Source organism: Lipotes vexillifer, unplaced genomic scaffold (genome assembly GCF_000442215.2).
Source record: "Lipotes vexillifer unplaced genomic scaffold, Lipotes_vexillifer_v1.1 scaffold98, whole genome shotgun sequence".
NCBI lineage: Eukaryota > Metazoa > Chordata > Mammalia > Artiodactyla > Lipotidae > Lipotes > Lipotes vexillifer.
This window is the reverse complement of record NW_006799611.1, coordinates 1,774,550-1,785,545: the sequence shown is the minus strand read 5'-3', so window position 1 is coordinate 1,785,545 and position 10,996 is coordinate 1,774,550. Positions and strand designations below refer to the sequence as shown.

The window sequence follows — 10,996 nt, the reverse complement described above, 5'->3', positions numbered from 1 at the left end:
TCCTGGGGTGCTCCTGGGGTCCCCACTCATGGCCAAGAAGGCCCTTTGGAGGGCACTGGACACGTGGCCTGGGGTCTTGAGGAGGGCCAGGTCACAGAACGGTTGGTTTCAGTTCCGCCACCTCTCCGAGGGGTCTGAATGCTCTCCAAGCTAGCCGAGCCCTTCTCTGCTCAAACCTGAGAGCAGGTGTCTTACCAATTTTCAGAGGGAAAAAAAAGTGTGGAATATTTTTTCTCAATTTTTTATCACACTCTGCAACCACAATTGTCCTCAGCACCTGCTCCCTGGGGTATAAGATTTACTGAGCCTCCTCCTTGCCATTTTACAGGTGAGGAAACTGAGGACAAGAGGAGAGGAATCACCTGTGAAGGTCACCAACTAGCAAGTTGGTTCAAGGATTCAGCTCAGTTCCAGCTCCTTTTGATTCCACATTTAGCCCCTCTGATCAAGCTGGGAATCCCTGGCTTTTTTTCTTTTTTGTAATATGGATTTTCTTAAATAACAGTGTGAGTTATTTCTAGACAGCAGCGCTGTGCGGAGACATTTACACGCATATATTTCATTTGATCATCACACTCACCGTGTGAGGAAGGTTCTGTTCCGGGCAGGACCCATTTCTCAGGGGAAGCAACAAAGGCCTAACAGGGGAAGTGGCTTAGTCATTCACAGGGGTCTGTAACACCAAGCCCCACGTTGCACCCCAGGCACCCCTGGACCCCGCCCCCACCTGTCCTGTGTCCTTGGAAGTGCCTGGTCATCTGGTCAACTGGGCTCTGGCTTTGAGCCAGCTCTCAGTTCAGAGGGTGGCGCTGCTGGTGATGAGGAGCCCTGTGAAATGCCAACCCTCCCCAGCCCCTGGGGCCACCCTCAGTTCTTTCCCCCCTGGTGAGGGGGTCACACTGTGTGACAGGTCACCTCACCTCTCTAGGGTCCTGGCCTCTAGAGTGAGGGGGCCTGGATGAACTTGCAGAGGCCATAGCTCCCAAACCCTGGCTTCTGGGGCTGCCCTTCCTCTGCTGCTGGGCAGAAGGCTCTGTCTGTCACGAGGTCTGGGGAGAAGTGGCCTGCCAGGCGTGCAGCCCCTGGGAACGCTGGCTGAGCTGCTGCAGGGCCTCGGACGGCCATCCCGAAGAGGGAGGGAGGCACTGTCTCGTGGTGCCCATTCTACAGAGGAGCAAACCGAGGTTTGGTGAGGCTAAACAACTTGTCTAGTGTCAGAACCTAGACTCTTGTAGCCCAGCCCGGGGTTCCCATCTCCAGCTCTGACTGGTCTCTGCCAGGGACTGGCTCTGCAGCTCCCCAGCTGGCGGGCCTCGGCCTCCGCCAGTCTCCTCACCCCCTGAAACCCTGTTTCCTCATCTGTAAAGCGGGTGGACACGGTCCTTCCTGCCTCAGAGGGCCGGAGGAGGTGAATGAGGGAGGGCTGGGCCCAGAGCACAGAGGAAGGTCTCCACACATGAGCGAGGTTAGGAATCTTTAACAGGCCGAGTCCTTAAATGCTCTTAACCACACCTTCCACATCTATGAGATGCAGATAATAATGGTCTCAGATCCATAAAACGTAGACAACGATGCGCACAGGGCCCAGCAGGTAGTGAGCACCTTGATCGATGTTGCCATTATTATTATTATTATCATCAAAATGGAGCTAACAGTCCTTCCTCACAGATCAGTCCGGAGAGTTAAGTCAGAAGGAAACCAGTGTGTAAACGGGGCCTGGCACATGCAGGAGGACCGCTGAGACGGCCTCTGCCACCTCCCGTGCTGGCCACCGGGTCTCCCCTAGAGACCTCCCTCCAGAGATTCCCACGCCCACACTGGGTGGGAGTTTCTGTGGCGCCTCCAGCTAGGCGGAAGGGGGGCTATGAGGCCTGTGGGGAGTGGGGGCGGCCCTTGACCACCCCAGGCCTTCAGAACAAGGCTTATGATGACAAGATTTTTCCCTTGGGGCCCCGCACAGTGTGGGGTTGCTATCATCACTAATGGCCTTGGATCCCTGGGGGCTATTTACACCCTTTGTACAAAGGAAGAGTTTAGAGAGGCAGGCCCCCTGTCCAAGGTCACCGTGTTCTCCTACCTGGAAGGAGGCAGCTTTAGCCGAGAGAGGACCCCCGCATGGGCCCGGTCGCTCCATGGGTGCTTCCCACCAGAGCTTCCCAGCCACTGGCCAGGAGGTAGCCAGGGACCTGGCACCTCTCATCCCTGGGCTTCCCGCTCCCTGACCGGCTGGGGCACGAAGTGACTCATAGGTGTGGGTACCCCTGCCAAGCCGGCCCTGGGCTGGGCCAGAGAGGGGAGGGGGAAGTTGGGGGGATTCCCAAGACCTCGTAGCCTTCTCCCACCCTGATATTGGGTAAGGCGGGGTGGGGAGTGTGCTGGGAGGCAGGTCTTCCCTGATAGGTCTCTGCTCTCATCCTGGGATCAGCCCAGGGATCTCTTGGCCTCCCTGGCTGTTTTCTGAGCACAGGACTAGTCAGGATCTCTCTGTGAGTTAAATAACAACTGGCGGAGGTTAAAGGTGAGCAGGCAGAACGGGGTGTGTAGGGAGGGGGCCCTTGGGAGACTTCCGGACCTTGGGGCTGGGCTTCCTGCTCAGTGGGGCTGGCTTTATCTGGCCTCTCTTATCACAGCCCACCCCTCTCCTTGCCTCTCCTTACCGTCATGGCCGTTTCCCTGGCCCTGCCAGGCTGGGATCCCTGGGGAGGGGGGATAGGACACGGGGTGCCCTTGACCTAAGGCGTCCAAGCCTGCCAGGGGGAGGGCTGTGTCACCAAATCATTTGATCAAAAAGAGGCCAGGACACAGACCCAGTCCTCGGCCTGCAGGGTGACATCGAGGGCCTGTCCAGACGAGCTGGCAAAGGCCGTTCCCATTTCCACAGCCTTTCCAGCCATCTGCCTGACCGCTGGCTGACTCACTCCTGCATTTGGGAGACTCCCAGGTGTCAGCCTGCCTCCGGATGGTGCCCCCACAAGGCCCTGCCCTCTGGGAGCATTTATTCCTGGCTCCGCACCTCTCTCCACAGATGGGGATGACACCACATCACCCCAGGGTGCAAGGCTGAAGGGGTTAGACCCACACCTGCCCGGCTAGTCCCAGCCTCCTCTCTGGGGTGTTCTATGGGGAGATCGGGGTGTGGGGAGAGCTCAGAGCCAGAAGCTCCAGGGTTTAGGGCCTGTTTTGGTTGTTTTAAAATACAGTCTAATTGCATGAGTAAAAATATTAATTCAGGAAATATAAGAAAACAAAGAGAAGCATAAAGGACAGAACCACCCCAAATAACCATGGATAATGTTTTAGTGTGATTGCTTCCATCACACTCCTGCAGAAGCAGGAGATATTTTGTAACCTGCTCTTTCCACCTGTTGTCTTTGTGTTGTTGTTGGTTATTTTAATATTTATTTTATTTATTTGGCTGTGCCAAGTCTTGGTTGTGGTACGTAGGATCTTTAGTTGCTGCATGTGGGATCTAGTTCCCTGACTAGGGATCGAACCCGGATCCCCTGAATCGGGAGCGTGGAGTCTTAGCCACTGGACCACCAGGGAAGTCCCAATCTACCTGTTGTCTTTGCAACGTCTTTCTGTCATAGTGTATATACTTCGTCCTTTCACGTGGCGGCCCAGCATCCCATCATAGGGCCGTGCTCTACCTGTGCTGCCCAGATCCTGGCCAGCAAGGCAGCATCGCCCATCAGCTTGTTAGAGGTGTCCCACCCAGACCTGTGAGTCGGGGATCGGACGTGCAGTGACTCTGCATGCTCTAACTTATTGAAGCTGATGGAGGTTTATGCTTTTCCACCTTTTCCACAGCAAGGCTGCCCTGAACATCATGGACACACTGGGTGGAGGTAGCAGAGAACAGGGTCTGAGGTCCTAGTCCTGGTGTGGCCACCGTACACTGGGCCACGTGGCTCTTCTGTGTACAGGACAAGAATCAACACGTGCCCTCTCTAGTGGGTCATTCCGTGACGTGCTGGCTCCCGTCTTAGAATATACAAGACCAGCTCCTTCCCTAATCCTCCTTTACCGTAGATTGCTGCTACTTCTTGTCTTTGGTCCCCTTCCTCCTGGTCTCCAGTGAGCCTACTCCTCTCGGCAGGGCTTCATCCAAAGCAATCCACCTAACGGCTCTTGCCAAAGTCATCACTGAGGTCAGCGTGGCTAAACCTGACGGTCAGTCTTCACCCCCATCTTCTTGGCCCATCGAGAGCACTTGTCTAGGCGATCACTCCCATGTCTCAAAAACACCCTCTGTCTCTTAGCTTCTGGTTCCTATGGTTTCTCTCTTGCTCTTTTTTTTTTTTTTTTGGCTGTGCCATGCAGCTTACAGGATCTTAGTTCCCTGACCAGGGATTGAACCCGGGGCCCCGGTAGTGAAAGTGAGGAGTCCCAAACACTGGACCGCCAGGGAATTCCCTCAGTGGTCTCTTACTTCATCTGTTGTTGTCCTAAAAACTCCCTGGCGACACTGAACACTGGAGTGTCCCAGTGGACCATGTCTCCCTACTGCGCTCTTCCCATGTGATCTCATCCTGCGTTGGGACTTTAAAAAACACCACGCTGGCAACTCCCAAAGGTGTGTTTAGACTCTGGGGGGCTCTGAACTATATATATAGTTCAGGTATATACCTGCCAACTCAACCTGGATGTCCATCTGTCAACCTCCAATTTACCATTGAAAAACCATGCTCCAGGGACTTCCCTGGTGGTCCAGTGGTTAAGACTCTGCCTTCCACTGCAGGTTGCACAGGTTCGATCCCTGGTCCCTGGTCGGGGAACTAAGATCCCACATGCATGTGGCGTGGCCAAAAGAAAAACAAAAACTGCCCGAAAACCACAATCCAGCCTGACCTGCTGCAGCCTTCTCTGTCTCAAGGATGGTAGCTCCATCCTCCTTCCAGCCAAAGCCCAGGACTCTCAACTCCTCATTCATTCAAACTCACATCCAATCTGAATGATTTGCCCTCACAATAACCTATACATCCAAGCACTCCTCACCACCAGCTTCATGACCAGCTTGGTCCAAGCCACCATCACCTTCTGCCCAGATTATTACAATAGCCCTAACCAATCTCCCTGCTTCCATCTTTACCTCCTTAGTTTTTCTCAACATAGTCACTGTTTTATTTTTTATTGGTATTTTTAAATTTTTTAAAATTTTTTATTGAAGTATAATTGAATCACAATGCTGTATTAATTACTGCTGTACAGCAAAATGGCTCAGTTATACATATATATATATATACATTCTTTTTCATATTCTTTTCCATTATGGTTGATCACAGGGTATTGAATATAGTTCCCTGTGCTATACAGTAGGACCTTGTTGTCTATCCATTCTGTATATACTAGTTTGCATCTGCTAATCCCAAACTCCCAATCCAACCCTCTCCCACCCCCGCCCCCTTGGCAACCACCAGTCTATTCTCTACGTCCCTGATTCTTTTTGTTTCATAGATAGGTTCATGTGTCTTCTTTTAGGTTCTACATGTAAGTGATAACATATGTACTTGTCTTTCTCTTCCTGACTTACTTCATGTAGTATGATAACCTCTAGTTGCATCCATGTTGCTGCAGATGGCATTTTGTTTTTTTTATGGCTGAGTAGTATTCCACTGTAGATTCGTACATCTTTATCCATTCATCTGTTGATGGACATTTAGATTGTTTCCGTGTCTTGGCTATTGTGAATAGTGCTGCTATGAACATAGGGGTGCATAGATCTTTTTGAATTATAGTTTTCTCCGGATATATGCCCAGCAGTGGGACTGCTGAATCATATGGTAATTCTATTTTTAGTTTTGAGGAATCTCCATACTGTTTCCCACCGTGAGTTTTTAAAAATCCTCAGATTGTGTCCCCCTCTGTAGAGAGTTCTCTGAAGGCTTCCTAGGCTCGGGGCTAGAATAGATTCTCCTTCAGAGCCTCCAGAAGGAAACAACCCTGCTGATGACACCTACAGGTTTCAGAAATTCACCTCCAGATCTGAGAAAATAAGTTTGTTATTTTAAGCCACCATGTTTGGCAGCCCCAAGAAACAAATACTAGTCAAGAATTTTTTTTACTTTCACTGGTCTTTTGTGATGCTGTGGTCTAAGTTAATACCTACAAGCAAAGGACAGTTGTGGTAAAAATGTTTTGCCAATGTTCCTTCCCAGGTCCCTCTAAGAGAACTCCCACCCCACAGAATGTAGAATTTGCCTCATACGTGGCTGTCCCCAACTTCAGACTCGCAGGAAATGTATCCCCCAGAATGTGCTGCTCCTCCAAGTGTCCCAGCTCTGAACCCTCACAATCCAATCTTCCACTATTCTGTCCTCCTGCCCACCTGCCACCCTAATCCAGGCTACTGCCACCTCCCCAAGCCCCTGGAGATCCTTCAGCTTCTCTGGTCATTTCTTCTCTTGCACCCTCTATTCAGCAGCCTGAGAAGTTTTGCAAGTTACAGATTTGACTCTTGTCATTCCACTGATTAGGAGCCTCTGCAGCTTCCCGTGCTCATGAGTCGAGTCTGAACATGTCTCAGCCACAGCAGACTGTGCCTCCACCCCCACGCTGCCCCCACCCCAGTCACCACTGCAGATGTAGCTCACAGCAGGCCATCTCCAGTTCCCTCATCAGCAGACTGAGCCCCATTTCTCATGTCTCCCCGCTTCCTTGGACACTGAGTGGAGAGGAGGAGCAAGGGAGCATCATGGTACCTGCCTGGTGGGGAGCATGATGGCAAATGTTCTGGAAGGTACTCAAGAGAAAAACAGAGAAGACAAAGTCCTCTGAAGGTATGTCATGGGACATGAACTGGGTCAAAGAAAAGAAACAAGACTTGACAGATCAAATCTCAAAGGTCAGCTACAGGGTTAAGAGCTGGGGGTCTGAACATAGCACAGAGCACACAGTCATTTACTGAAAAAGAGTCAACTTTAATCGTTACTGACCAATCTGCATCCAGGAATGTCTCTGAACAACTGAACAAACACGATAAAATTGTCCTATTGAAGAAACCAAGAGTTTCTGCCAGCCCCCAAGCTTCTGAGGGTTAGGCCAAGAGCAGCCCATTCCCAAGGCTGGTTCTGTCCCCAACGCCAGCTTCTCATCCCGTGAGAAGGGCTGGGGATGGGTGAGGGACCTGTCCCCTCTTCCCAGCATGCTGGGATCTCTTAGAAAGTCACCGGTGGGGTGCACCTTTCCTCCCATCTCATTCCTGTCCTAAGGTAAATGGAGACCCTCTGGGCATCACCCCAAAAGCCAGGGAACGAAGTGAGGCAGCCCAAGTGCCTTCCTGGACTCTCAGCCAAAGCTTTGTTCCAGTCTGCTCGGTTGGTTCCTGATGCCCAGGGTGGGGATTAAATAAAATATGCACTAGAGAAAAAACTCAAATGCCCCCAAATCTCCACAACACAAGTCACAGAGCAGAAGAAAAAATAAAACAACGGCCCTAATGAGAAGCAACAGCAGCTGGCCCTCAGAAGACACGTTCAAACTCCGTCTGGTTGGTAGTGGCGGGATTGCGGCTCTGGTTGGTGGACTGCTGGGTGATCTGGCTGCCCTTCCGGCGTGGTGGTGCCAGGTACTCAAACATGGACGTCAGGTGGGTGGATAGCATGCCCTTGAGGTCCGAGGGCATGGGGTCGGACCAGAAGAAGTCGTGGTTCAGGGCGTCATCACTGTCGATGCGCTGGGCGGGATCCAGCACCAGCAACTTGTCAATGAGGTCCAGTGCATAGGGGTCACGCACATAGGCCTTCAGCCTGTCTTTCACCTTCCGCTTCTGGCCCTTGACCAGGTCCAGTTTCTCAAATAGCTCATACTTGTCCACATTTGGCCACACCTGGGGTGGGAGGCATGGAAAAGAGGATTTAGTCAGTTCAGGGGGTATGTGGCTGGTCTACCGGTCAAGCACTTGAAGGGACTAAACATTCTCCATTCAGAAGCTCCCAGACCGCCCCTGGAGGGCAAACTTGACCCCTCCAAGGTGAAAGCAGCAGGAACAACATATTTGGCAAACACCAAGTACCGCGCTCTTTGATGCAAATTGTCTGGCGTATGTGCACCAAGCCTGATAGAACCACAGTTGTCTCACAGCAGAGCAGCTCAGCTCTGAAGTGAGGGGCTTAGATGCCCTCCCCAAAGCCACAGAACTAAAGGGATGCAGCCGAGACTTGAACAGTCTGTGTGGCTCTAAACAGCAGACCCCAACCAACCACCAGCAACCTCTCCAGAATGGAGCTTTTCCTCTATTCAGCACCCACCTCTCCCCTGCCAGGGAGACTTCTCTGCAGCCCGTGGGGCCCAGGGGCCCAGTCAGCCCGACTCCGTACCTCAGGAGTGATGGAGCCACAGAGCTGGCTGATGAGGGCAAGCTGGTGCTGTTCTGTGTTGCCCTGCATGATAGGGCTGCGGGTCCACATCTCTGCCATGATGCACCCAGCACCCCACAGGTCAATGGGGGGGCCGTAGTCCCGCTCCCCTGAGAAGAAGAGCACACCAGGAGGGCCCCTTGAGCCCAACAGCCTCCTGAGAGGCAATGCCCCCGGGGCCGGGGGCTCAAGAAGCCCTGGCAGCGGGGGGCTGAGGCCGGGTAAGTGCCCAGCCCCTGCTTCCCTCTGCCAGCTCGGGAGAGTCCTCACCGAGCAACAGCTCCGGGGGCCGGTACCAGAGCGTCACCACACGGTTGGTGTAGCGGTTGGGCTGGCTGTTCTTGGCCAGGCTGAAGGCCCGGGCCAGCCCAAAGTCTGCCAGCTTCAGAACTCCATCGCGGGTGATGAGCACATTAGCCGCCTTCATATCCCTGTGCAGGATCTGCAGGAAGCCCAAAGGTGAGGGTTCCCGAGGGTCCTTTAGCCACACCCACCCCACAGTGAGAGCAAAGGCCAGCCCAAGCCTTGGTCTCTCCTCCCCTACTCTGGCCCCCACCTTGTTCCTGTGGATGTAGTAGAGACCATTGAGCAACATCTGCATGACCCTCTTGATCTCAGACAGTGTGAACTTGACTAAGACGTTGCTCAGCAGCCCGGCAAGGTCATGCTCGCAGAAGTCAAACACCAGGTATATACTGCCTTTGCAGCGGTTATAGGGGGAAGCTGAGACCGGAAGAATGAGAGGGACAGAGAGGGACAAGAAAAAAATCAAAAATCTCATATGCAACTCACTTTCCCACAAGCAGCTCCTACCCTCTCCAACCTATGGACCCCTGGATATCCAGGTGCGAATTCCTTCACAGGTAAAATATTTTCTGAGCGCCTTCTCTGGGCTGGGTACTGCGGCAGGCCCCCAGGAGGCACCTGCTCTGATGAAAGGGCCAAAGAAAGCAGTCACACTTGGTACGTCTGGGTTAAGAAGAGGCAATGTAAGTGTGTCCAGTTCCAACTTTTGCAAACAAAACCTTAAGCAATAAGCCTCATTTCCTCCATCTGAAAATGGGGATGAGATCCGAACAACTTACCTTTGGTTCGACAGATCTCAATCAAGTTGACCACATTCTCGTGTTTTAGAAGCTGGAGGATCTTGATTTCCCGCAAGGCTGTAATGGGGAACTGGGTGGGAAAAAGACAGGAAAAGGTCAGAAGTGGGTGAGCGCACCACAGACCAAGGAACTGGCCAGGGAGTCCACAGGAAGGGTCAAAGGTTGGGAGACAGAGTAAGAGCGTAGGCTCTGAAATTAGCTGTCTCAAATGCCACATCTGTAAAATGGGTGTAACAGTCTGTACCCCTCAAGGAGCTGGTTTCAGACAACGAATTGAAATAGCGATACTTCACACAAACGCTCTATTACTAGTTATTAAATGCTCCACAGTTTCTCCAACCTTATAAGTTTTAGCTCTATGCCTGTGTTCAACTGTGAGATGGTTAACAAATACAAAAATAAAGAAACAAGTCTCTCGAAAGCTGAACCAGAGCTAAGGTGGAGTGGGGGGTGGAAGGCACTGTTGTTTTTCAAGTGAATACCAGTCACCCTTTTAAAGTCATTGCATATAACTTATTACTATTTTACATTCAACAAAATTAAACCCTAAAGAAAAAGTGCTCAAAGCCTTCCTAACTTCAGAAACCAAGGTGCACTCCGTGCAAGCATGGGCTCCCCCTCCTGCCACCAACCATATTCACCTACGAATAAACTATGAAGCGGCTTTAAAACATTTGAATTAAAAGATTTAACTTGGAAGTCAAATTCCCTGGAATATGGAAATTTCCAAACACGTAAACTGAACCTATACGTGAGAGTCCCAGAAGCAGCGGGGTGGAAACCCAACCTCACACCCAAGGGAGCTGGCCGACCTGCCCACCCCACCCGTACTCACCCCCTCCTTCTCATTCTCCATCAGCACCTTCTTCAGAGCCACTTTTTGGCCGGTCTTGCGATGCTTTGCCTTAAACACCTCCCTGCAGGCCGAGAGGGGGACCCAAGAGGACTCTTCAGGCCATTTCCGCAGGGCCCGCCCCTCCCCCACCAGAGGAGGACAGGAAAGGGAATCTGGGCGGGGCTGGGCCGGGTACCCAGGGCAATCGGCTACCCCACCACGCGGTGTCTTCGGTCCCTCTCCGAGCCTCTACCTCCTTCCCTCTGCCCCTTCTCCTCACCCGGGAGTCTCACGGAGAGATACCGTTCCACTCACATGCTCCTCTCTGCAACCCCTCCCTGCCCCCCATCAAGGGCCTCAAGCTCCTCCCCGCCAGCCGGCTCTGTCAGGCCCGGGCGGGCTGCGGCGCGGCCTAGCGAGACCACGGGACAAGTCTGTGCCTAAATGGCTTCCCGACCAACTGGGCCCGGGCCTGTGCGTCCCAACGTCTGCCCGGAGGGGTGCAGGCTCAGGGCTCCCGGTCCCTGGGGGCCAAGCCTTACCCGAAGGTGCCTTGGCCGATTTTAGCGAGCTTCTCATATTTGGACACCTCGTCACAAAAGGGGCATTCCACTGAGTCGTACTGCTTTGCCATGGCCGCCTCCAGTGCGCCGCCGCCACCTCCAGCCACCGCCGCCGTCGCTGCTCCCGCTCCCGCC

At 52.8% G+C, this 10,996-nt stretch overlaps 1 protein-coding gene across 1 annotated transcript; it reads right to left on the bottom strand.

Annotated features, from left to right (window-relative positions):
* Positions 1 to 6,899: 6,899 nt before the first annotated feature.
* Positions 6,900 to 10,990, bottom strand: CDK9 (cyclin dependent kinase 9). Its single transcript, XM_007471739.1, has 7 exons — positions 10,841 to 10,990; positions 10,299 to 10,380; positions 9,443 to 9,533; positions 8,914 to 9,080; positions 8,628 to 8,799; positions 8,319 to 8,467; positions 6,900 to 7,828 (listed from the first exon to the last, which is right to left on the bottom strand). Exons 1-7 carry the CDS (start codon positions 10,930 to 10,932, stop codon positions 7,463 to 7,465), a joined length of 1,119 nt encoding a protein of 372 aa, XP_007471801.1. The 5' UTR covers positions 10,933 to 10,990; the 3' UTR covers positions 6,900 to 7,462.
* Positions 10,991 to 10,996: the final 6 nt, after the last annotated feature.

Excerpts from the sequence above, each read along its gene's own strand:
- CDK9 (XM_007471739.1), bottom strand. The coding sequence starts at position 10,932 with ATGGCAAAGCAGTACGACTCAGTGGAATGCCCCTTTTGTGACGAGGTG. Across the intron at positions 10,381-10,840 it reads ATCGGCCAAGGCACCTTCGG|GGAGGTGTTTAAGGCAAAGC; the intron begins GTAAGGCTTGGC and ends CTCGGCCTGCAG. Across the intron at positions 9,081-9,442 it reads TGAGATCTGTCGAACCAAAG|CTTCCCCCTATAACCGCTGC; the intron begins GTAAGTTGTTCG and ends TTCCGGTCTCAG.